The sequence below is a fragment of the Daphnia magna genome, linkage group LG7, assembly GCF_020631705.1.
Source record: "Daphnia magna isolate NIES linkage group LG7, ASM2063170v1.1, whole genome shotgun sequence".
Classification (NCBI taxonomy): domain Eukaryota; kingdom Metazoa; phylum Arthropoda; class Branchiopoda; order Diplostraca; family Daphniidae; genus Daphnia; species Daphnia magna.
The window spans coordinates 2,404,242-2,430,569 of record NC_059188.1 but is presented as its reverse complement, the minus strand read 5'-3'; the positions used below and the strand labels follow the sequence as shown (position 1 = coordinate 2,430,569).

The following is a 26,328-nucleotide window of genomic DNA, read 5'->3' as shown; positions in this document are numbered from 1 at the left end:
ACCATGCAGTCGGCGAATAGGAATAGACCGAGAGCCTGCGACGGTTAGGGGTAATTTTTTTAACAAAAGGCAGACCGCCAAAAATATTTAAGTTAAGGTATTTTATCGGCAGAAATGCAAGTCTGCCGTGCCGCAGAGGGTTCCCCTGGGCAGTACCGACTCCCGAAGTCGGCGGGAAATGCCCAAGTTGGGCAAAATTTCAAGAGGGATAAGATTTTCACTAAAAAAAAAAGCGTGAAAAGTTATACCTAAACCGGATGAACGGATGAAGTTATACCTAAAACGGATGAACAGGGAGGCAACATGCTGAAATCAATTCCCCTGACATTCTCCATAGGTTTTTTGCCTTTTTTTGGTTTATAGACTTTCAGAAACCCAAAGAAACGAGCTTCATTAACTGATGAAAGTCGTTTGTTTGCATACATTTCGCATACGAATTCTTCTATGTCAGAGACAAGTGCTGTGGAAAGGGATTCAGATGACCCTAGCAAGCCAAACGCTTTCATATAGTTATCGCTTTTCTCTAAGATTTTCAAAGGCCTAACTTTTCCTTTGTAAGAAAACGCAGGGGTGTAGTCCGATCCAGTAAAGGCATGGAAGCCAGGTAAGGCTTTACATAATGCAGGGCCCAACTTCAGACTAAGAGACGTGATGTCAATGAATCAGAGGGTGTTATTTTTATGATGACCGACTTCCAGGTCCATTGTACAGTCAGGGAACTTTGATGAGTTCCCGAGAGCAATTACTAAAAAGGCAAAAAACCTATTGAGAATGTCAGGGGAATTGATTTCAGCATGTTGCCTCCCTGTTCATCCGTTCTCATGCAACAAATAATGAGGGCCAACTGTATTTGTTCCGTATGGAACAATGCAAATGAAAGAATGCCAATAAATTTCCATCCAGAGAAAAACGGGTGGATTTTGCGTGATAACAAATACACGCCTAACTGGTACATCGGTGAACTGACACCACCTACGATGCAAGATATGTTGTTGGCTCCGATTCCGATGACGATTCAGCTTTCGAAGATTAATAATAATTAATAATTTATTCATGTTTTGTGCAATTAAATGCCATCTGTTTATGCTCATCATGAAATACAAACCCAGATTGTCTTACACCAAGATATTTTAGTATTTGTTAGTATTTTTTATCAATAATCGTTCGAATTGTCAAAAAATAACATGAAATTTTTGAATTTGCCGCCGTCAATGCGACGTTGCCACTATTCATAAAGGAATTTGACAGGTGGAAAACCGTTACACACCTGCGTCTGGTCGGTATTGGGAACCCGATTTTTTCGTCTGGTCTGAGCGGTTTAGGTATAACTTTTCACGCTCTTTTTTTTAGTGAAAATCTTATCCCTCTTGAAATTTTGCCCTACTTGGGCATTTACCGCCGACTTCAGGAGTCGGTACCGCCCAGGGGAACCCTCTGCGGCACGGCAGACTTGCATTTCTGCCGATAAAATACCTTAACTTAAATATTTTTGGCGGTCTGCCTTTTGTTAAAAAAATTACCCCTAACCGTCGCAGGCTCTCGGTCTAGAAGGCAGGGTTGGCCGTGTCATGGAAATTTGTTACCATGGGTAAGAATTCAGGAAAGCGTTTATCTAATGCGTTTTACGTAAGAATACCTGAGGCAAGTGCTTTGAACGCTTGGAGGCAAATTTATTCAAGAACCACATAACATAACATAATAAAACATAATAAAATATACAACTTACGTTACAGTAAAAATAGTTACAATATGAAAAATACAATGTACAAAACAAAAAAATTTAATCATGTGAAAACCATTAAATTTCAAAATAAAACTAAATGAACTAAAAAAAATAACTAAAGGCGTTTAGGCACTTAAACAATGTAGTCGTCCAGGTGGGATGGTAAAAATCTTCTTCTCTCGCAAGCTCTTACGGGAGCAGGAGTGGTATCCTCCAATGCGTGAGCGGAGTTAGGTGCGGGAGCGGAAGTGAAAGCGGCAGCTGAAGCGACAGATGAAGCGTAAGTTGGAATGGCAGTGGATGCTGGTGTGGGATCGGCTGCGGGTGCGGCTGCGGTACTTTAATGATGCTTGTCGCAGCAGATGCGGGGTTGAGCCTTTTAAATTTCTCCATGTATGCATTAGGAATTCTGTGTTTAATTATTATTGTTATGTTATTACTTGATATTTCTTCCACATATTTAGGGTCCATTATTTTCCTCTGGATGGTTCGTTGTTTTCCACCATTGCCAGATCGTTTATGCGCTAAAAAATAGAGCTTCGAAGAATTATTTTTTTTGGTAGAAATTTTTAATACTTACTTTTTAAGTTTTCATTCGTAAAAATTGACGACATCAATTCAGTTAGGAATTTATAAATAGTGTAGTGGGAGTTTTTTATAGTTTCTATATTCCAATCTTCTGAGACGATTTCGTTTACCTTTTTTTCAACGTGTTTTTTTACACGCATTGGGATATTATATGGCTGAGTGAGTGGATAGTTCTGTTTAAATTAAATTTTAGTTACGCTATTAGTTTAAACTTTGATAGTTTATGTAAATTACATGGTTTGTGTGGGCTCTCACTTTTTGCTTGGGAAGGTGAGACCTAACAATAAATGGATTATTATTATTTATGTGATTGGAAATTTAGTTTTACTTTAAGATACCTTGGCCTTCATCAATACAACTTGGGTTGCGAGAGCAATTGCCATGAACTCTCTAACCCAGCCATCTCTAACAGCCTGCTGCTATTCAGAAGAAATGCTCTTGTATGCACCAAGGTCCTCCAAGTGGTTTGATAACTTTTGGCTTCGACTAAATAGATGAATATGTCTGGTATGGGGAAATTTTGGGAACAATCGAATTCGTGTTTCCACATAGAATTGGGAATTGAATAGGGCTGTTCGACATCTTTATTCGCATTTGATTCTATCGCACAACGGAGCATTCGACCGCCGGTTCAGATTTGGTCCTGTTTCTAGTCCATTATTGATGCTCTGTCTTTCTTTCAGGTGGGCTGATCCATCGAATACCAGCCGGAATTTTTGTCGTCTCCGCACCCACTTTGATCACCGGACGGTGAGGCAGGTAGGTACAGGTACCAATAAATTTTCGGTCGGCTTCTTCAATGAAACCGTCTCTGACATACTGTTGAAATATCTCGTGGTATTTCAACTTGTCTTCAAGCTGTGTTTTGGCCAGCAGCCCTTGCAGCCGTATCAATGCTATATTACGGTTGGATTCGATCCTCGAGTTGGAATCGATCGATGCTCGATTTTGATGGGGAACAACACAATGGATCTCCCGTCCTCGGTTCGTTGGATCTTCTCCTGATATGCTTCTAGAAACTCGGGCTCTGACCTTTCTTGTGGGGTTATCCCCATTTGTTCCAGACTCCAAAATTCTTTGAAATCCGTCATTGGTTTCTGGGCATCCACTGTCTTTCAGAATAGTGTTTCTGAATGTCGGAACTGCCGACTCAGTTAAATCTACTGTATATTTATTTTCTTGGCCTAACACCGGAGTGTCAGCGTATGTTTTTTGTTTCTGGCCTAACACCGAAGCGTCAGCGTATTTTTCTACAGATATTCTCTTTATGGGAGAATGCCTCTGTGGGAATGTTTTCCCTAATTTTCATCACTCTGTTATCTACGAATTGCTTCCATCTGCCCGATTCTCCTTTGATCCACCATAGGGCTATGGCTGAGTCTGTCCACAGGACCTTCTCAATTTTTGTACTTTACGCCTTCTCGACGTATGCCCCTTGCCTTACTTCTAGCAGGATGCTTAACAGTTCAAACCTTGGTGTCGAGACTGATTTCTTCGGGTCCAGTGCGACTCTGGTTTTACTGCACAGAAGCCTTATTTCGTCGCTATCTTCTACTTCAATGTAGGCAGCTACACTGTATCCGTCGTCGCTTGCGTCGCAAAATAGGTGTAACCTTTTCTTTCTTTCCCCAAACCATCTAGGCATTTTTATTAGGGCTAGCTCTGGTAGACCCTTGACAAAGGTTTCCCAGTGGGGCATGATGTTTGCAGGTATGGATTTATCCCAACCTGTCCTAGCCATCCCTATTCTCTGCATTAAATTTTTCGCTACCACCATCACTGGTGATATTAGTCCTAACGGATCAAATACCCTTAGTGCCAGACTAAACAGTTTCCTTTTAGTTGGTGTTTTATTGAGTTCTTTGGCATCTTCAACCATTTTGTCTGGGTTGAATTGCAGTGTATCTGTCGTGGGGTTCTACGTAGCCCCTAGCGCTTTTATGGATGCGTCTGAGTTTGCCTTACCAATAACGTCGCTTTGGAACTGCAAAATATTTTCCAGCGCTCTTCTTAGCTCGTCGTTGTTCGTCGTCCATTTTCTGAGTTCCATTTTTGCTGACTAGAACAACTTTTCTGCTTGGTCTATCAGCAAGAGCGCTTCGCTGATGCTATCAGCTCCCCCGAACCAATCATCCACATAGAGTTTATTCTCCAATTGCTTTGTTAGTTCTGGGAAGGCCGCTTGGTGTTCCTCCATGCATTTTAAGATCCCTGCTATTAAAATGAGCGGGCTGCAAGATAGTCCAAAAGGTACCCGTTTCCATCTATATTCTTTGACTGTAACTGGCTCTTGATCAGGATTATCGATCCATAGGAACCTGATCAATTGTTCGTGTTCATGCTGTATCCCTATCTGAAGGACTGCAGAATGCAATTGCGCTATGTCCGCCGTCCATGTGATTTTGTTCTGTCTGAATCGTTGCAAGACTGCTAATATTTCTGGATTTAAGTTCCGCCCTGTTTATAACAGGTCGTTTATACTCGGCTTATTTTTCTGGTGCCGGATCCGTCAAACACAGGTCTGATTTTTGTTGTTTTCGCGTCTGTTTTGATGACTGGTCTGTGTTGTAGGTAGGTGCAGGCTCCGTCGTAACTGGTGTCTGCTTCCCCTATGTACCCGTCTGTTTCATACTGGTCGAATATCTTGTGATATTCAGTTATTTCTTCTCTTGTCATCTTTTTTAACATGCTTGTTAGCCTGATCGTGGCTATGTTTTTGTTTGTCTCTGTGGCTCTGCGGTTATTCCTGAATGGAAATAGGACTTCATATCTCCCGTCATGACCTTTTTTGATCGTGTTCTGGTATGTCTTAAGAAACCCTGGTCCTCCAGTTCCTCTTTGGTCACTCCCATGTGTTCTAGCACCCAAAATTCTTTAAAGTCTACCACTGGTCTAGCGCTGTTTTTGACCGTTGTTAGTAAGACGGAGCTTTCTTTTTTCTCTTCCGATGCCCCGAATATAATCCATCCTAATTTTCTCACACAGGCTACCGACCCATCACTCCCTTGTTTTGTTTGGTGGGTCATGTCTTCCAGAAGTAATCAAACCCAATGACTAGATCGAACTCTTGTCTGTTGTGTCTGGTGTGTGCTACTAAATGTATGTTACATAATATGAAAATCCCTCAAAGCCCTGTAACGAATATCGATTTCAAGCTTGACAGCGGCGATGATGTCGGTCTCTGGAATTCCAGAGCGCTTTATCCACCCTTTCTTGAAGCGCGGGTCTAGAGTGGAGCCTGCATATTTTCAAAAATATAAAGAAATTAATTCCAAATTAGAGATCATATCAGGCGTAAAATTATACCAAGTACAGTATCCTGCACAAAAATCCGAACACCGATTTAATTTTTTAAAGCCGCCTATTGGCGGGGTAAAGGGTTTTTGTTTTTTTAAAGGGGGAGGGTAGACGGGGTGATCGACACGACAGGGCAGGGTTGGGTAAGTCTAGACATAAAAAAAAAATGCCTCAAGGTATTACGCTTTAAGGCAAGTTACAGGTCAGGACATTTTTGCAACCCCCAGGGTGGTGTGTTTTTTTAAACGACAGTTGAAAATTTAGGGCTTGAGCTTGGTAATGTTGCTTACCGAAACAATTTAGCTTATGTTTCAGCTGCCTGTGAATGTTTGCGTCGTTGTCAATGGCGTAAGTGTAGCCTTTCTGAATGTGATGCTGGAGATCGGTGTTCGACTTTAGATGAGGTGATGAATTTATTGTGAATACCGAACGAGAAATTTTCGTTCATAAATAAAACAAGTTTTCATCGAGCAATATGTGCATTTTTTGTTCATTAAATAACTTAAAAATAATAATTTACTTCATTTAAAAAAAATTAACATTCCCAGTGTATTCGAATAAAAAATATTGTAAAGATACGAAATATTTCGCAATTCCTTATCGGAAATCGAACACTGATCTACGGCGTCGCAATCAGAGGCTCTACACATATGCCGTAGGTATCGATATAATTGTGCACAGGCAGCCCTCTAATTTATTTTGAGTAAGGAATATTACACAGCCTAAATCCAACATTTTCAACTGTCGTTTTAAAAAAAACACATCACCATGGGGGTTGCAAAAATGTCCCGACCTGTTACTTGCCTTAAAGCGTAATACCTTAAGGCATTCAAAAAAATTTTCTAGACTTACCCAACCCTGCCCTATGTGTCCATCACCCCGTCTACCCTCCCTCTTAAAGAAAAACAAACAAAAACCCTTTACCCCGCCAATAGGTGGCTTTAAAAAATTAAATCGGTGTTCGGATTTTTGTGCAGGATACTGTACAGTATCCTCCACAAAAAAGAGGCACCCCCTCCCCGGTAGCACAAAAAATAAAAATTACTTATAAGCGCTAGATGGCATAGTTTTTAATTGCAAAATACAAACGAAAAAAAAGCATGCAACTTTTTTTTGTTCCTTTTGACTGCAAAAACGAGACGGTTGCCATGATTTCCGTATTTTTTGCTGCGAGCAAAATTTGTAAAATGGAGAATTCGAGAAAAAAGTCGGGGAAAGGCTAACCTCTGAATTGTTACCTTTCCCCCACCCCAACTTTTTTCTTCAGTTTTCCGTTTTCCATGTTTTCTCGCAACATGAAAACTTATTGGTTACAGACGATTTTAAAAGACGGATAAAATTATAGCATTTAGAAAATAAATCTAAGAAAACATTAAAAAAAAATTTTTTTTAAGAGGATTTATTTAATTTAAACAAACTGACAAATGAAATATGTTTAATATTTCTTCCACCAGCCGTTAGCTTCAAAGCATAATTGAAGTCTTTTTGTCATTCGCTAATTTTTTACGATAAGCGTATTTTTCAGTAAGATTTTGCCAAGCGGTCTGTGTATGGGCAAAATCTTCTTCTTTGTTTCGGGAAGCTTTCGCGTCCGTCGAAATCACACAGCTTAAAATGGTTGCCATGGTTTCAAATAAGTTTTCATGTTGCGAGAAAATATGGAAAACGGAAAACTTGAGAAAAAAGTCGGGGTGGGGGAAAGGTAACAATTCAGAGGTTAGCCTTTCCCCGACTTTTTTCTCAAATTCTCCGTTTTTCATATTTTGCTCGCAGCAAAAAATATTGAAATCATGGCAACCGTCTCGCATTTGCAGTCAAAACAAACAAACAAAAAATTGCATGCTTTTTTTGTTTGTATTGTGCAATGAAAAACAATGCCATCTAGCGCTCACAAGGAATTTTTATTTTTTGGGCTACCGGGGGGGGGGGTGCCTCTTTTTTGTGGAGGATACTTGTACCTCAGGAAAATGTGGGAGCGGAAAGCAGAAAGACGTGGAAGGGTGTAAGGGTGGAGAGAGCCAATCAGAGGGCCGGAATAGTCCCTCTGGGATGTAGCGGTGACGGTCTCGACCCTTCGAGACCGTCTTGCGGAGGCCAAGTTGGGTGATAGGGCAAAACACCTTTTTTTATTTTGTTCAAGAAAAGTAAATCCACTAGGAGGGTTCTTTTTCATTCCCGGGTTTTTGGGACCAAAATCAAAATGACGGTGCAATTAGGGAATTTTTTATTTATGTTTTAAATTCCCCCTATTTTGAAAAAATCTGTGATGCATGTTTCGTGTGCTCAAACATCACAGAGAGTTCACTTTACCCACTTCTCACCGTTTTTTGTCTGCGGAAAACAAATTTTGACAAGTGATACATATGGTACTGTCATCAACGTTTCTTTATCTTTAGCTTGTTTCTTTTTGTTTTTTGAGCATGTTGATTTCTTGCTAGGTGTCTCTCTTCCCTGTGATGTATTTCCTTTAGTGCTATCAATAAAAATAATTCTCTTCTTTGACTTTTAAAGTTTGCTGTTCTCTTCGTCTATAAATAGAGCATTCCTTACAGGTGTATCGGTTATAACGGCAGTTCGTCGGCGGTTACCACGAGTTTTAGCTTTTCTAGAGGGGGCTACAGGTATTGGTGAAACAGTTTCTGGATCAAATTCAGCAATTGAATTGGAAAAACTTATATCTTCAAACATAGGAACAACAGGTGTTTCTTGTAGGGACGTACTAGGACCTGCTTCACAATCTGAAGCACTATGTGTGTTATTCATGATGTTTCCATCAGAAAATGGCTTGGATCTAAGGGAATAAGAATTTAAAATTACTTTATCTTCTGCATATTGCTAGTTATAGTATTTTGCTGTTACCCCTGCTATCTTTACTTTCTGTTGATGGGGTTTCTGAAGGTCGATCTCTAACCGCCGAGGGTACAAAGTCTTCTTCGCTAAAAATGTCGCGATCGAAGAGATAAATCCCACATACTTTGAAGCCATTTACCATGGTATAGGAACATGATACGCGTAGATGAGAGAGCGTAAATGGGACGAAAACTGGATACGTCAAAATCGGCAACTCTGGGCGGGTGTGTAGCGGAGTAGTCTATTTTAACATGGGGTCTTATGGGACTACCCCCTTTGAAGCCCTATATTTATGTACAGTATCCTGCACAAAAAGGTGAACACCGATTTGTTTTGAAAAAGCCATCTGTGGGTAGAAAATATTAATAGTTTACCTTTTTAAGGAAAGGTAGGATGGTTTTGGCGCAAAATCATTATAAGGGGGGTTGGGTAATGTCAGTCCAGACACCTTTTTTTTCCCTAGGTATTAAATGCCTGGAAAAAGTGTAGACTGTATCATCGGTAGACTCCCCTATTCCCCGGCTAAGTAGAACTATTTTTGCAAAACAAAATAGTCTTTCCATAACTCGTTATTGTCATTATGGGGTCGGGTAATCGGGTAGCATATGGAAACCCCAAATTATTCTTATAAGTATGCTAGCTATTTGTTAGTAAATTATTAGTGGCTTATTGGATACGTTTCCGTCAGTGACGCGGGAGATCCGCGTTCTAGACTTGGATGAGATAACTGTTTAAACAGTGTAATCGTTACGAATTAAATAATCATGTACAAATACTTTTTTCAAAATTTTAAATATTATATATCTCATCAAAATTTTATTTAATTATATTCATTAGTAAGATTTGCTCTGAATACTATTAACGCAAACAAGCTTTGAACGCGGATCTCCCGCGTCACTGACGGAAACGTATCCAATAAGCCACTAACAATTTAGTAACAGACAGCTAGCTTACTGATAAGAATAATTCGGGGTTTCCATATGCTACCCGATTACCCGACCCGATAATGACAATAACGAGTAATGGAAAGACTGTATTTTGTATTGCAAAAATAGTTCTACTTAGCCGGGGGGTAGGGGAGTCTACCGATGATACAGTCTACACTTTTCCAGACATTTAATACCTAGGGCAAAAAAAAAGGTGTCTGGACTGACATTACCTAACCCCCTTATAATGATTTTGCGCCAAAACCGCCCTACCTCTCTTTAAAAAGGTAAACTATTAATATTTTCTACCCACAGATGGCTTTTTCAAAACAAATCGGTGTTCACCTTTTTGTGCAGGATACTGTACTTAAAATTGTTTTTCAACTTCTAACATTTTTTATCGTGCGTAGAATAAATTTTTTTACAAAGTACATTTTGTTAATTTTAATTGAAAAATGTAGAAATAATAAAAAAAAAATAGAACTGTCCAAGAATTTTGAACCTTCCTAAACTTTCCACTTCTGCTTTACTGTTCCACATTATCGGTTAAGTGTGGAATTTGTTTATTGGAATTCTTGTTCGTTGGGATCTCGTTTGACGGAGGTTGCATGTAATCTTGGCTGGTCAAACCGAAAATTAAGCCCAAATTTCAGTGTTCTTTGGTTTGAGTAAAATTGTTGATTAAAGTAAAACAACAGTAAACAGTTGACTTCTTAACTTTTCTTTGTAAACAGTTTATTTCTGTATTTAATTAGTTCAGGAGGCATCAGTGTGACAGTAACATATTCGATATCAACATATTCTGTGTATCCCTTAACAACATCAGTTTCTTCAAAATGTTTAATACACACACGAGAATGCTTTGTGAACACGTAATCTTTACGAGGAATCGCATTGGACCATTTAGCAAGCAACTCTTTATCAGAAGTAGAAAAAAATTTGAGAAATTCCTATGTTGAATTTTCTTTTGAGTTACTGCTATATCCCGTCTTGCAATTAGGGTTAATGCAACATGTTGCAGGCATGTTGTATTAAATACCAATCTAAGAAAACCACGTGCCAGAACTGTTGGTGATCATTCAATTACGTCAAACTCAAACGGAATGCACGAACAAAAATTCTAATAAACAAATTCCACACTTAACCAATAATGTGGAACAGTAAAGTAGAAGTGGAAAGTTTAGAAAGGTTCAAAATTCTCGGACAGTTTTATTTTTTTTTTAATTATTTCTACATTTTTCAATTAAAATTATCAAAATGTACTTTGTAAAAAAATTTATTCTACGCACGATAAAAAATGTTAGAAGTTGAAAAACAATTTTAAGTACATAAATATTGGGCTTCAAAGGGGGTAGTCCCATAAGACCCCATGTTAAAATAGACTCCTCCGTTACACACCCGGCCAGAGTTGCCGATTTTGACGATTCCAGTTTTCGTCCTATTCTGACACTCGACTGCTTTGGGAAGTACGCGTATCATGTTCCTATACCATGCATTTACAATGTTTTGTCGACTTGGGGCTCTTGGCAGGGCCTGACTTACTTATTGCGACATGGCCAATTTTTCATAGTTAAACCAGGATTGTTAACCATCCGTGAGGTACAAGCTGTGTTATAGTAGGATTTGAACGGGACGAATACAGAACGGTCTAATGGTTGCAACTTGTGTGTGCAATGTGGTGGCAGGGTTAACATAACCACACCGTTTTGTTTACAAAAATCCATAACATCCACGCTTAAGTGGGAGTGGTGGTTATCTACTAACAGAAATACCTTATTTTCCTTGTTTGGCCTGCAAAATAAAACGAATTGCTTCATAAAGGAAAGAAAATCTTCCTGTCCAGCCACTTCCTTTTGTTCTTGAAATGGAACCAATAGGTCCTCCATGTAAAAATGCTGGATTATCTTTTTTCCGTTGAAAAAAGAAAATAGGTAGGACCACATTGCCTATTGCACTAACTGCCAGCCTAAGTGTAACTATAGTGTGCCCCTTTCACCTGAGGTCATTGAACCTACAGTTTTGCTACCTCTGCGAGCAATATAACCTTCCCAGGTTTATGATACGTAGTTATACCTATTAAACATACAATGAAGCCTACAATAATAAATTTATTTTTACCTGTCTCGTCAAAATTGCAAGTATTCCGAGGTTTGATTTTATGTTTTACAAGAACCGCCTTCCGATTATAAAAAACAAGGACACATTGTGCTTGTTGAACGCGGTCACTCTGACATAGCTGGTGGCTTGAGAAGTCCTTATCCACAAATACGGATGTTTTTTAAGAAATCCGTAAATCCAATCTTTACCAAGCGGCTAGTTGTAGTTCAAAAGTTTATAGAATATTCCTGTACTTAAAAACATACTTCACTGCATTGGGATTCCAGGGATATAAACCACAAACTCAAAATCCGTTTTGGCCATATTTAGGCGACAGATCTGCCCAAACTTCGTTAAGTAAAGGAATCTTGTTCTTAACGGTGACCCTGTTGTTTAGATTTTTTCCCGACCACTCGTGAACTTTGGCTTTCCACAAGCTCTTTAAGGGATTAAAGAGAGCCACGCCACATGGTTGCAATATGTGAGTGGTGTTTGGAGGGAAACAAATCAAAGCAAAGTTGTTTTCCACGCTGATATCGGAAATTCGGATGTTGATATGGCTGCGGTGGCCATCCAGGTACAGCACTACCGGAAATAAAACATTCTTGCCCTTCAGTTGTGGAACAAATTGATGCACAAGCCAATGGCAGAATGCATCAGCTGTCATCCAACCTTTTTTGGTGGAAAAAAACGTCAATGCCAGGTGGCATCTTCTCCTTGGCCATCCAAGGCTGCGACCGTTTCTATGGAAAGATTACGAAAGGGGGTCCAACCAGAAGCTGAAATGGTGGCCAAAATGGAAACACCGGTCTTAGCAGAACTTTTTAGTGAAAGATACACATCTTTACTTCCAAGTTCTGCTAAGACTTTTCCTTTTCCAGGTGAAACCCAAAAAAAACTTTCGTTGCAGTTGAACGACCTCGCTGGGTCAGTCAGTAGTTCTTCCCAACCGTTATCACTATGAAACCAAATGTCCTTTAATTAATGAAAAATCTTTTTGGAAGGTCTAATGAAAAACATACTACGGATATAAGGTCGTGCAGTTTAAGCTAGTGAGGGTGCAAAGGGAAGCAGCTACGGCAAAAAGGGCACTATGACCAACTTGAAATATTCCTCCACATGCTTAGCCCATTGTCGAAGGTCATGAAGAGTGATTTGGCTCTTCCGGGATCCAAAATCTCCGCAGTTCTAAGGGACAGGTTGCGCCGTTGCCTAAATTTTTGTATCCATGTTTCTGCCGGTCGATTATTGGCGAATAAGGCAACCCTCTTCGCTTTGTTTAAGGTGTGCTGAACGGAATCCAGCAATTCCTTGTTAGTCACCGGAAATCCAGCTTTGACCATATTCCGGACCCAATTAGCAATGACCAGTTCATCTTCTTCCAGCAAAAGAGTTGCCCTTCCTCTTTTGTTTTTGATGGAGCCTTCATCATTGCAACCTTGCGCATACTTTAAGATCTTATGACACAATAATGCAAAATCACACGACGCAATTCAGTTGAGCATGAAGCAAGTGCTTTATCTCACAGGTACTGTACTACTATTTATATTCCTTCCGTTATGATACAGTGTGATGCGGCGCAAATATTTTAGAACCGATTTTTGAATAAGACCGCAAAATGAATTTAGAAAAAAAAAAGTTTTCTCGGAAAGTTTTAGAGACGTATATGGCTAGCTGAACAGCACAATATTGCGAAGAATATATTTTCAACGCATGTGATGAACTTGTCGCTTGTGAGGCTTGAACCATACAACTTCGCATCACTAGCCAAGAATTCACCCACAGAGCTAATTCTAATAATGATTTTAAAAAAATTCCAGCTATGTGCTTGTTTTAAAAAAAAAGTGTCCGGAATTAGCAACACCGTTTTACACGCAATGAGATAGGGATACAACAAGAGCAATTAAAAAACACTTTTTACATATTTACAATAATAGGACAATTCAAAATTAAATGCGTATCACGCTGGAATTTAGAACTGAAAAAAGTGGAAAAATTTCTGGCGTTTTGGTAAAATCTAATTTTTAAAACGTGTGTCCGAATAAGGGGCAATGTTTCCCGAAATATTTCTTGTTTTAAGAATAGTGAGGCACAGTAACATTTTTTTAATGTCTTTAAAATTAAATAAACCTTATTGGCGTTGAACTTCAATGCTAATTCTCAAAAAAATGCAAAAAAAAGTTTCTTGGATGAAGCCAAGAAGTCCCTAATACATTTTTCATGAATTCCGTCAAAATGGTGAAAACTAACACGAATACATCATACATAAATCGACTGATTTTAAAATTCTGTGTCGATTGAGGTAAAAACATAAACAATAAATTCTAAATTTTTTTTTTACTAAAATCACTGTCTGACATTAGCATCGGCTGTCCGAAATTAGCAAAGTTGGGTGTTCGTTTATATTCCTAACATTCTGACTGACCACTAAACTGGACAGACTTATATCTAATTTATAGAGCTTTTCCTGGTCTACATTTAGGTGTAATTAGAAACAGGATTTGTGCAATCTTATCTTTAATATTTGTTTAGCCATCTAGGTATCAGGTAGCAGAAAGTGCACTGTCTGGGTTCTTTGGCCGAAAACAAAACGCACGGATTTTAATTAGCGTTTTTCCGTTTATTGTTGCGTTTTATAAAATGCCCTTTGGCCGAATAACGCACCCCGCATTTAGTATGAATTTTGTCTGTTAGATGTCCCAATAAACACCCTATTAGACGGATATTAATTTTTTAAAAAATCGCATTTTTTTTTGTCCGGAATTAGCATGAAACTGCTCCTTGTACGAATTTGCGTTTTTGCCCTGCCTAAACCATAGTACCTGTTTTGTGACTTTATAACGTATTTTGCTATGGAAGCTTTTTGTGCCATGTCAAAAACTTTGCTGACCGGATAATAGCAAATTCTTGATGGGACACCCTTTTTTTCCTGGCTATAAACCTATGTAACGTTGAGATCACTGTTAAAAAGGTTACAAGTTTTTCGGGGGTTTTAACCACGAAAAAATTGTCACCGATCGAATTTTTCGTAGCGGATACGAAATAACTGGGATCTAAAATACAGTTTTTTTGTAATACGAAATTTTTGGGGCTTAAACCCCATAAATTAGAACCCAAAAAATCAGGGTTTAAAAATGTTTTACAAATAGAGAGAACAGAAACTAATAGTACATAAAAATATTGTAAAATATAATTTTTGCTCATAATTTTATTGTGTTCACGACTTTCAAATTATTACAGCAAAAGGTTTTCACCCAAAACAGTTTTAAACCCTTCGAATTAGTCGTAAATTGAAAATTAAAAATTTTACAATATAATTTTTTATCCATCGGTGATGTTCGAAAACAAAATTTTAGGACGTAATATCAAATGTTTAAAAATCTTTTCAAACTTTTCGCAAAATTTTTTCTACCATCCACTCACTTAAATTGTAATTGAAAAGATATTTGGAACTTATTGTATATTGAACATAGTTCAGTGGTAAGACACTGGGCTGGAATTCCTATCATCAGTTCCAAGGTACAGAGGTTCGAATACCGTCCCTTACAACTATTTATTGAAAAACAATGAGAAAAAACCCCAAAATTTGGTAGTTTAATTTCGGTATAATAAGAAAGGTACAGTATCCTGCACAAAAATCCGAACACTGATTTAATTTTTTAAAGCCACCTATTGGTGGGGTAAAGGGTTTTTTTTTTTTTGTTTTTCTTTTAGAGGGAGGTAATGGACAGTGGTAGACGGGGTAATGGACACATAGGGCAGGGTTGGGTAAGTCTAGAAATTTTTTTTATGCCTTAAGGTATTACGCTTTAAGGCAAGTAACAGGTCGGGACATTTTTGCAACCCCAGGGTGGTGTGTTTTTTTAAACGACAGTTGGAAATGTTGGACTTAGGCTGTGTTATATTCTATACCCAAATAAATTAGATAGCTGCCTGTGCACATTGTTGTCAATACCGATGGCATATGTGTAGTGGCTCTGATTGCGGCGCCCTAGATCAGTGTTCGATTCCCGATACGGAATTGCGAAAATATTTGGTATCGTTACAACATTATTCATTCGAATTTCCTGGGAATATTAATTATTTCAAAACGAAGGAGTTTATTATTTTTTAAATTAAAAAATAAAAAAAAAAGCACATATTGCTCGATAAAAATTTGTTTCATATATAATCGAGAATTTCTCGTAAGGTAACCACAATTATTTAACACCTCATCTGGAATCGAACACCAATCTCCAGCATCACACTCAGAAACGCTACACCTACGCCATTAACAACGACATAAATGTTCACAGGCAGCTGAAACATAAGCTAAATTGTTTCGGTAAGAAACATTACTAAGCCAAAGCCCTAAATTTCCAACTGTCGTTTTAAAAATAACACCACCCTGGGGGTTGCAAAAATGTCCCGACCTGTAACTTGCCTTAAAGCGTAATACCATAAGGCACTTTTTTTTATGTCTAGACTTACCCAACCCTGCCCTGACGTGTCCATCACCCCGTCTACCCTCCCCCTTAAAAAAAAAAAAAAAAACCACTACCTTGCCAATAGGTGGCTTTAAAAAATTAAATCGGTGTTTGGATTTTCGTGCAGGATACTGTACAGTATCCTGCATACATCGGGTAAGTCTAGACATTAAAAAAAAATGCCTCAAGGTATTACGCTTTAAGGCAAGTTACAGGCCAGGACATTTTTGCAACCCCCAGGGTGGTGTGTTTTTTTAAACGACAGTTGAAAATTAAGGGCTTGAGCTTGGTAATGTTGCTTACCGAAACAATTTAGCTTATGTTTCAGCTGCCTGTGAATGTTTGCGTCGTTGTAAATGGCGTAAGTGTAGCCTTTCTGAATGTGATGCTGGAGATCGGTGTTCGACTTTAAATCGCAAACGCGATTTAGTTTTAAAAAACTAGCATTCAGAAATTTGGGTCGGAAAGGTTGCATCGCTTTGGCGTAAACATCAAGCCAGCCGTACTGAATAGCCGCTCACAAGCGGCTGATGATGACATATTTTACTCTCTATGAGAAAAAAATAAGAAATTAATCAATGTTCAATGAACAATTTCAACTAAAGCCTCCATACTGAAAAATCCTTTTAATAGTGGGAAAACGATTCAACGTTGTGATATCCCCATTTGAATCGGCAAAATAACTGTCCACCTCGTCAATTTCCAAAGAATTGTCTATTTTATATCCATCCAAAAATCGCAATTTGTTATTTTGTAATTTAGCATTATCGGGAACTTCAACTACAGATCTAAAATATATACAGTATTGATTAGTTTACGGGCCAAAGCAATAAAATACTATGAGATTCGTGAAGACATGAATGATAAGTGTAATGTATAAGACTTACTCAGAGAGATTTGAGTTTGACTTCAACTTCAATCGCCGTGTCACTCCTTTCAGTAGGGTTATATTATCGTTTAAGTCTTCCTGTTCGACCCAAACTAATTTAAAATTTGGGTCTGACATTGCGGCAATTTTAAGGTTGTTATTTCGCATCATGTGTGAGAATCTTGTCTCAATGGATATCAAAACTGCATCAAGCAGAGGCTGGCAGTGGATAATTGTTTGCTCATTGGAAAACTTCTTCATTGTTTTTTTAGGAGATTCATTATTGGTAGAACGCAGCCAATGTTCATCTCTTCTTCATTTTGTAGTACATTTAACGCTTGGGTGAAAAGATGCATAATTCTCACAAATTCACCAATAAATTCTTCTTCTCGATTAGTCAGCGGGATAACTTTGAAATGTTTGAAAACATCACTCAATTCACAGTTTTTGTCGCTATTAAACGATTGATGTATTTCATGGCGTCATAGTACACTGTTAAAAATCTTTCCTAAAATCGCCTTTTTAACATGTCTTAAATCGGGTTTTGACCGGAAAATCAACGTTTTAAAGGCTTGTGGGTTTTTAATCTAAAAAAAGAATTTTATAGTTTTATTAAAAATACATCACACTAAACAAGGACTTTTAAAGTCTTATTGGAAATTTAAAATGTAGTCAGAGTTGCCAATCCGAAAAAGGACTTTAATTATCCTTTGTTTTCCGTACACTGGCAAACTGTTTAGTATACTTTTGAGTTTGACAGCTCAGACTTATATTTCTAATATGGATTATGCTTTTGGTACGTATTATGTTATTTATTGATATTATACGTTTTTTTACTTATATATTTACTAATATTATTTCAATTTAGAAATCTCATATGCTGTAATTGTTTGCAATGCACAAACAAGAACGAAGCAACAAATGCTTTCTCACTACAGAGTGGTACACAGAGGGGATGCAGATTTCAAGGCCCCTTGCTTTGAGTGCGAGAAAACAATTTTGGACCGAAAGTGTTCTAAGAAAACACCTAAGCCGTCATCATGTTTTATTCTTCAACAATGAAGCTGCAGCAGTGATTCCAGCTCTGGAAGTACCAAGTGTTAACAAAGTGTTAACAGCGACCTGCAGTTTGAGTGTTCATCACACACATCAGCCAATTCTCTCATCGAAGATTTGTATCCTCCAAACAATCAGCAGTAAGTGTTTAACCTCTCTTTCAAATTTTATATGTAGGTTGAATACCTACTTGTCATCAGCTAATGAGTTTATTTTTTATCTTTGTAGTGATTCTGGCCTTTATCTTCTGAACCTCTCACATGAGAGAAAATTTTACCAAGTGGACTTGAAGACTGTGATGGAAGCAACAAAAGAATTTGTCAACAAGAAAATTTTAGCTGTACTCTCTCGAGCAATAGCCAGCTTAGAAGATTCTGGGTGCACACACACTGAGTGTTTTGCTCAACTTGCAAGCTGTACAATTACAAATTTTGCAAGACTTTTTATGTTGTCTGTGTTGTCTTTGTTGAATCAATATAGAATTTGCTGACTTATGTGAAATACTCCTTTTAATTAGCTAAATTTTTAAGCAAAAAATTGCTTTGGCTACGACCCAGTATTCAATAGCCTTAATGTCGACTAAAGGTTTTGTTGGGACTGTTATCAGGGATTTATTTGAACTTCATTAGGTTTACTTATGACCGTTTTTAGGTATTTCCCTTGTCCGATTTTAGGGCGCAATTTCTTAAAATTTTTTTAGGCGTATCAAAAGCCTAATTGGCGGACACGTCCTTTGGAGTTTTGAAATCCGAAAATCAACCCGTTTTTTTAACAGTGTATAAATTCCAGTGCGTTGCGTTGTGTAGAATGAAGAGCATGCATATTTTTTCTTTTATATAGTCTAATTCTAAGGCACTTCTGGCTTGTTTGTTCCAAATCTTCTGTAATTTAGAATCAATTGTCTTTTTCATCCTTTTAAACAACACGTTTTATATCTTGTGGATGTCAGTTGTTGCTATGAGATTGAGCATATGACAAGGACACCTCATGTGAGGTGGTAATTTGGTCTTTTATTTTTTATTTTCATCGATGTTTATATTTTCAGCTAAATTTGAATCGTGTTCAATATCTTCTGAATGTGACTGTTCATGGCTCAAAAGAATTTCGCCAATGTCGATGTAAACAAACAAATCGTGTTCTTCATAGAATGCTTCTTCAAAATCTTCTTAAAATTCGGAAGCTTCTTGCTCATTCGTAGTTGGGCCAAATACTCTGAACGCCTTGAGAAAATTGGACCGTTATAGGTTATTTTGACGCTTACTTTCTTTGAAATTTGAATTCAAAATGAATGTCATTGATTGCTTTTGCAATTATGCCGTAAGTATGAAATCCTTTTAAGCGGCGGATTGCCAGACAAGCGCTTCTTCGGTTAAGATCATCACCCAACCAGTGTACTGTCATGCCGATAAAACTTCTATGGTGTGACAACCAGATATTCGAAATGGTACATACATACAAAGCATTTTTCAGTGCCATGATCAGAGCTGTCTTTATGTTGGAGTGCCTCTGTTTTAGTTTTTCTGTAAAAAACTTTCTTTTTTTCAGCTGAAGAGTTCCAATAAAACCACTCATAAGTTGGGGTTGGAAAGACATGTTTTTAGCCAAAAGTCGGATTTGACCAAAATCGTGACTTTTCAAACATCCAGAAACATCCAGAACGCTTTCGATTGTTCAGGAAAATTTGCGATTTTGACGATTTTTGGGTATTTTGAGCTAATACATGGAGTCGACCCCAAATTTGACAAGGGACAAGGACGACGCGGGTATTTCCCCCCCAGACGCGTGGGGAAGCTACGGTAAATGAATATTTTCAAAGTGGATTTACTACCTCAAGACATCATTTGCACCCCCATAAACTAGGTATAGTTAAATTCGTCTAATTGAGACAAATCTTTCAATGCTAATTATAAGTTTCTATCTAAAAGTTAGAGATATTAGGATACTGCCCTTGGTTTTCTCTTGGAATTCCAAGAGCAAGCAAGAAACCCGGAAAAGGCATCTGCACAAAAATCTGAACACCGATTTAATTTTTTAAAGCCACTTATTGGTGGGATAACGGGTTTTTTGTTTGTTTTTCTTCAAGGGGGAGGGTAGACGGGGTGGACACGACAGGGCAGGGTTGGGTAAGTCTAGACCTTTTTTTAATCCATTAAGTTATTACGCTTCAAGGCAAGTAACAGGTCGGGACATTTTTCAACCCCCCAGGGTGGTGGGTTTTTTTAAAACGATAGTTGGAAATTTAGGGCTTGGGCTTGTTAATGTTGCTTACCGAAACAATTAAGCTTATGTTCCAGCTGCCTGTGAATATTTACGTCGTTGTCAATGGCGTAGGGGTAGCGTTTCTGACTGCGATGATGGAGATTGGTTGTCGATTCTAGATGAGGTAATGAATGATTGTGGTTACTTTATGAGAAATTCTCTTTCATACATAAAACAAATTTTCACTAAGAAATATGTGCTTTTCTTGTTTATTAAATAATTTTAAAAATAGTAATTCCCTTCTTTTTAATGTAATTAACATTCCCAGCATATTCAAACGAAGAATGTTGTAAAGATACCTTTTATTTTACAATTACTTATCAGGAATTGTAAAAGAATATTATTATCAAGAATTGAACACTGATATCCAGCATCGCAATCAGAGGCTCTACACATATGGCATCGCTATCGACAAAACATTGCACAGGCAACTTTGAAAAATTGCGCCGTTTGCGGCGTTGCCTAGTTTTCAACATCCTGTTTTGTATTGTATGACTCGACCAGTGAGGCAGTGGCTGTGAGTGGGAGAGAGCGGGAGACAGACAGACTCTGTGGATTAGACCGGGGGGTTGGCAACTCCCAGAATCCTCGTACACCCTGGCCAGAATCTCGCCAGAATCTTCAAAACCTCACAGAATCCCTAGAATTTTCAGAATCTCGTAGAATCCCTTAGAATCACCAGAATCTTATAGAATCCCATAAAAATCTTCAGAATCCGCGCACTATGTCGTCTGCTCATAAATGGAAAAAGCTATCAATGATATCAAATCCATTATTTAAAATGTCAATGGTTCCCAACAAAAACATCTTTTCCATCCTTGAAACATATGGAGCTGATTTGGCCCCACATGTTGTCTTCATATTAAAAACTTCTGGCTATATTTCTTTTCGAGCTATATCGAAAATTACTGAAGATAAAATAAGTAGCATTGAAAACTTCATTCGAACTCTTTTTGCTGATGAAACCCTCACAAATGAATTATCTAAAGAGCAAAAGATGTCTCAATTTGGGGTGTTCCTAAACGGCGGAAGCGGAATGGCGGATTGGCGGAACCTAAATGGCGGAATAGTAGGCGGAATGGGTATCAAAATATGGCGGCGGAATACGCCTAATTGGCGGAACGGCGGAATACCCACATTACTTTACTTTTGATCCTATATTTAACGATTTCTATAGGGATATTTAATTGATTATAATGTAAGAAATAAAAAACTGGTATAGTTAAATTTTGTAAGTTAAAAAAGAGTTATATTTCTTTATAAAACACGTTTCCGGGCAAATAAATTACATATATTTTCCGTTAATTAGCGAACTTGGAACAACGCCACACTGCGCGTTTTTCATTCAGAACATCCGGTGGAATAATTTCGCACTTGGGATGATACCACCTCTTACAATTAATGCAGCCCACTACCGTGCGAAACCTTTCAGTCATACCGCAGTTCTTGTCATCGAATGGCACTTCACTTAGCACTGGAACTGATTCGTCTTCAAATAAATCCATCACATCAGAAAATGGGTTAGCCATTTTTTAACTAAGCCGTATAGGAAAGCACACTGTGAGGGTGAAACGTTGCTGATGACTAACCTTCAATGGTTTAATGGGGTTTGGGGTTCAGCAACTGACCTTGGAGACTAAATCAGTTTAATTGTGCTAAAGTGCTAGTTCAGTTATTCAGTAGTTAGTACATGGCATTCCATTTCTTTGAAGCTGAAGTTAAAATAATGAACAATTTTACTCTCTTTATTTTATGTATTTTACCATTATTTGTTTAGTTGTACATGATTTACATACGTATTTAAAATACATACGCCACTGTAGTGTTCTGCGAACTTATTCCGCCAATCCGTTCCGCCATTTAGACCTGGCATAGGTATACAAGGAGCAGGCTAGTTGGCGGAACGGGCAAACCAAAAAAATGTCTATTCCGCCTTGATTCCGCCGTTTAGGTTCCGCCAATCCGCCATTCCGCTTCCGCCGTTTAGGAACACCCCTCAATTTGGACCTTTGTATTGGAATAAACCTGAAAATTTCACTTTCACACTTGGTGACAATGATTCCATACAAGCTGCAGTTGAAGTCAGCCAGAAACTTATCGAAGGACAAACACTGCCAACGTTGACTCTTCCACAACCTCCAATCTTTCAACACAAAAAGACTGTGTTAAGAAATGTTGCTCAAAATTCACTAAAAGAAGCTAAAAAAACACTGGCTGAAACTTCCATACTGACTGAACCACAGATACAAGGAAATGAGAAATTTACTCAATCAAAGAAGTCCCTCATGACAATTCTTACCGAGTGGCTTGAAAAGCATGAAGAAATCAACTTTGACAAAACTAAATGGACTTTTGATGAATCAAAAGGCTTCGTTAACTGTGGACAATGTAAAGTCAAAATCAACATTTCATTGAATGAACAAAGTGGACAATTTAGAATTTCTAATGTTACACGTCATCTTTCGGTAAGTATTACATTGATTAGTAAGCTGCTTTTAACACAAGAGTTATGTTGTTTTATAAATTTCAGAATATGCACAACAAAACGAAAGAAAACAGTCAAGGACGTGGAAAAGGCAGCAAACTTCTTATGGAGAGATTTGCGACACAACAACAAACTGGAGAGAACACCAAAAATACCTCAATGGATAGTGCAGAAGGTTCCAGTTATATTGAAGAAGTAGACCTGCTAGATAGCGCTGAGATCCCCGCCGAGATCACCCCTATGCAGCCCATGCAGACTATGGATCCGTCAGATGAGATTGAAACGATTGAAACTGAGATTGAACCACCCTCGAAAAAAAAAAAGACTGATATAAAAACTTCTCGTGGACAACAAAATTCGAAGAAAGGCTCTCGAAAGGATTTTTAATTGCTGATGGACCTTCCCCGTATGGCTCCATCAGCAAGAATTGGAATTCACGGGAAATCAGAAGAAAAATAAAGTTGTGCAACTCAGCGTCAGACGTATCTCAAAGAACAATCGAAATGTATTTTGACGCAATTGATCAATTTAGTCAACTTGCAAAAACAAACGTGATTTTATCTAACCAGCTTCTTGCTCTCTGTGAAAAATATCGTAGTTTAAAGGCGATTGCCAATAATTCGCCCACCAGTGAAGAAGCCGGGTCCCTTTTGAAGAAAATGCTGCAACAGTCAATCTCACATAGCAAGAAAAAGGCGAAGGGTTACAGATATATGGACGAGGGCTTAAACAACTTCTGCCTCAACACGTACATTCTTGGAGGAAGGCGTATGTATGAAATTTTTCACGCTAATTTTAAAGGAGTATTCCCGTCCCCTCGAACGATGGGGGAAAGACTTGCCAAATTTCAAACGTTTGTCCCAGAAGGTAAGCTGTTTTATATAATAAATCTAAATTTTTATCCGTAAATCTAACTAATATTTTTTTTAAGGATGTGTTAACGTCAATGGTCTTGTAGACTACCTACTTTCACACAAGCTACCAATGGTGGTATCCTTGAGCGAGGACGCAACAGCGATTGTGGGAAAGAGAGAATACAACAGTACAAGTAATTCAATATATGGATTCAGTTTACCGTTAAAATCTAACGGACTCCCTAATTGGGAAGATTCTGTGATGAAAAACACCCTCGATGCCGTCCGAATGTTTTCAACTTATAAAAGGGCGACCGTGATTATTGTTGTAATGGCCCAACCGTTGGGTGACGGAATTCCACCCATGAGAATCTGCTCATTCGGTAGCGATAACTCGTTCACGGCAACAGACGTGAAAAACAGACTAGACACGATCGTGTCATTGCTGAAAGAGAAAGGCATCAGTGTGTTAACCTACAGTGCCGATGGAGACTCTAGGGTAATAATTAATTACCATTAATAAAACGTGATATTATTACTAACTATTTCGTGTATTATTATTTTCCAGGAATTAAAATCTATGCGAGTAATGCTACAATTGGGCTATGTACAACGCAACAATGCTGACAAAGTTTTCCCAGGCAACACTTGCCCTTGGTTTGTGGCTACCATTGCAAAGGATGCACCAATTCCCGTTCAGGACACAATTCACGAGGGTGCCAAAATGCGTACTCGGCTTTTAAAGGACCACAGGCCTATGCCATTTGGCAACAAAATCGCATGTCGCGAAAATTTGGAGACCCTTTGTGGGCTGGTGACCAAAGACCAACACCTTTTACAAGAGCGTGATCTTCTTCCCGAAGATAAAATGAATTATGACGCCGTTTCAAGACTCATTCGACCTGGTCTCCACGAGCTTCTCAAAAAACATGTTCCAGGTTCCGAGGGAACAATTTTTTATTTAAAACTGATGGAATATGCCACCACCAGTTTCCTTGATAAGCAAATGTCTCCTTTAGAACGAATTTTTCGCCTCTGGTTTGCAGTATTTTCCGTTCGTTACTGGAGATATTGGATGATGTGTGACCAAGCTTATCCATTGGCCAAGCATTTTTTCACCAGCAATGCGTATCAGTGCTTGGAGCTGAACGCTCATTCATTAGTCCTAACTGAACTGAGACTACAGGAGGCCAAGATGACAGAAATTTTTTTGCCTTGGTGTTTTGGCAGCCAACAATGTGAATCGTACTTTAAAGCCTTAAGGTCATTTACTCCTGTAGGAAGTACTCAAACAATTTTCACTGTCGGAGAGGTTATAACGAGTCGCGGATGGAAGGTAAAAATATTTTAATTTTTTCAGTTGAAATAATCAATAATTTGTTTACAATTATTTAGGTAGATGCAAATTTGATTGCAACGGCGGAAGGGGATACGCATGGCATCATCTACCCAAGGCATATTGCGCAACTAGAACGGTGTGGTGGGACTAAACGTGCCATGGAGGATGTGGAACACCCATCGAAGAGCCAAATTGTATCAATAATCAAACGTGCATTGCAAGAGGCAAAGTCTGAACTCAATCAGTTGGGAGTGTTGGTGAATGCCGCTGACAGCGAATGTTTCAAATACGACCCCCGTCTAGCTGTAACGTCAACTTTGTCTGAATTGGAAAACATTGCCGGTCCGATAGTCGACGATTGTGATGAGCCTGACATTGAAGGCGTAAGTGAAATCGACGATCAATTAGACGAAAGGGATCGCCAAGACATCGAGATGTTAAATCTACTTTTTGATGCTGAATTTACGGACTTCACAAATCGCTTGAGTGCTAGTAAAACAAACAAAAAAACTCTTGATCCTTTATCTGTCCCTTTGGAGTTAACTCCATTTGTCAAAATTGCTGACAAAAACAGTCGATTGAGAGTGGTCAAAAAGAGTGCCATTATTTGGTTTTTGGAACACGGGGTTCGTCGACTTAGCAACGATAGAACTTATCGAGTTCGGGCTACTTCACCTTATGTACAACGACAGCATCTTATTGTAAAGACCGTAGAAAAAAGAATTGTCAGGATCGGTGATTGGTGTATTTTCAAAACAGATGAAGACTGTCCTTTGCCTAATAAATTCCTGTTGGGTAGGGTTTTGTCTTTTTCTCTACGAGTTGGGAGTAAAAAAGAATTAGGAAAACGGGTTTTGGAATGGGCGTATGATGGTGATCAAAATAATTTAGGCGCTTTATGCATTTGGTATGAAGTCGTGTGGAATTCAACCAAGAAGGAGATCCAGTCTGAATTAAAGGACATTATAGTCTCGTCCCATGGTTTCCACCCCTGCGAGACATATGTTTGTAGTATTCCGCCACCAACTATAGATCCCAGCAATTCCCGGTTGTTTCTTCTTCGCCACATAATTAGTGATCTATATTCATTTGTCAACGAGCTGTTGCCTTCTTAATGCTATGTGTTAATGATTGGAACCCAATAAACCCCTTGAGGACAAGAAAGATTATATTTAAAAGGCATTAGAATCTTATTTTAAATTTTCAGAATCTTTCGAATTTGATAGAATCTTCAGAATCTGATAGAATCCCTAGAATTTTACAGAATCCCTAGGATCTTACAGAATCCCTAGGATCTTACAGAATCCCTAGGATCTTACAGAATCTCGAGAATCTTTAAGATTCTGAATCCTCGTACACCCAGATATTGAGTTGCCAACCCCCCGGATTAGACGTTTTTGATACTGGCTGACACCGTATACGGTATGCTTCTGCTTTGAAATAAAAAACAAAAAGAATTAGGCAACGCCGCAAATGGCGCAATTTTTCAAAATAGGGATAATTTAAAACATAAATAAAAG

The 26,328-nt window shown here is 38.3% G+C and overlaps 1 protein-coding gene, 2 long non-coding RNA genes and 1 pseudogene across 4 annotated transcripts; 2 read left to right on the top strand and 2 right to left on the bottom strand.

The window, feature by feature from the left end:
- Nucleotides 1–8,332: 8,332 nt before the first annotated feature.
- Nucleotides 8,333–8,727, bottom strand: LOC123474315. Its single transcript, XR_006648936.1, has 2 exons — nt 8,468–8,727; nt 8,333–8,399 (listed from the first exon to the last, which is right to left on the bottom strand). It is a non-coding gene; the product is annotated as an uncharacterized LOC123474315 (long non-coding RNA).
- A 3,058-nt stretch (nt 8,728–11,785) lies between these two features.
- On the bottom strand, nt 11,786–12,824 carry LOC116926812 (annotated as a pseudogene).
- A 4,607-nt stretch (nt 12,825–17,431) lies between these two features.
- LOC116933155 lies at nt 17,432–18,365 on the top strand. Its single transcript, XR_006648757.1, has 3 exons — nt 17,432–17,611; nt 17,684–18,011; nt 18,100–18,365. It is a non-coding gene; the product is annotated as an uncharacterized LOC116933155 (long non-coding RNA).
- A 3,935-nt stretch (nt 18,366–22,300) lies between these two features.
- On the top strand, nt 22,301–25,968 carry LOC116927902. 2 transcript variants are annotated; one of them, XM_045176429.1, is made up of 6 exons: nt 22,301–22,595; nt 22,661–22,933; nt 23,146–23,482; nt 23,547–23,968; nt 24,038–24,805; nt 24,865–25,968. In XM_045176429.1, the coding sequence occupies exons 1-6, from the start codon at nt 22,416–22,418 to the stop codon at nt 25,921–25,923; spliced, it is 3,039 nt and encodes a 1,012-aa protein (XP_045032364.1). In that variant the 5' UTR covers nt 22,301–22,415; the 3' UTR covers nt 25,924–25,968. The 2 variants fall into 2 exon arrangements, with proteins under 2 accessions (XP_045032364.1, XP_032790834.2); XM_032934943.2 differs by lacking the exons at nt 22,301–22,595; nt 22,661–22,933 and having other exon boundaries at nt 23,020–23,482; nt 23,547–23,663; nt 23,724–23,968.
- The last annotated feature ends 360 nt before the right edge of the window (nt 25,969–26,328 follow it).

What these genes read in the sequence shown, in the direction of transcription:
- LOC116927902 (XM_045176429.1), top strand. Translation starts at nt 22,416, where the DNA reads ATGACAATTCTTACCGAGTGGCTTGAAAAGCATGAAGAAATCAACTTT. An exon ending in TCAAACGTTTGTCCCAGAAG is followed by an intron (nt 23,483 to 23,546) that starts GTAAGCTGTTTT and finishes ATTTTTTTTAAG; the next exon opens with GATGTGTTAACGTCAATGGT. An exon ending in GTGCCGATGGAGACTCTAGG is followed by an intron (nt 23,969 to 24,037) that starts GTAATAATTAAT and finishes ATTATTTTCCAG; the next exon opens with GAATTAAAATCTATGCGAGT.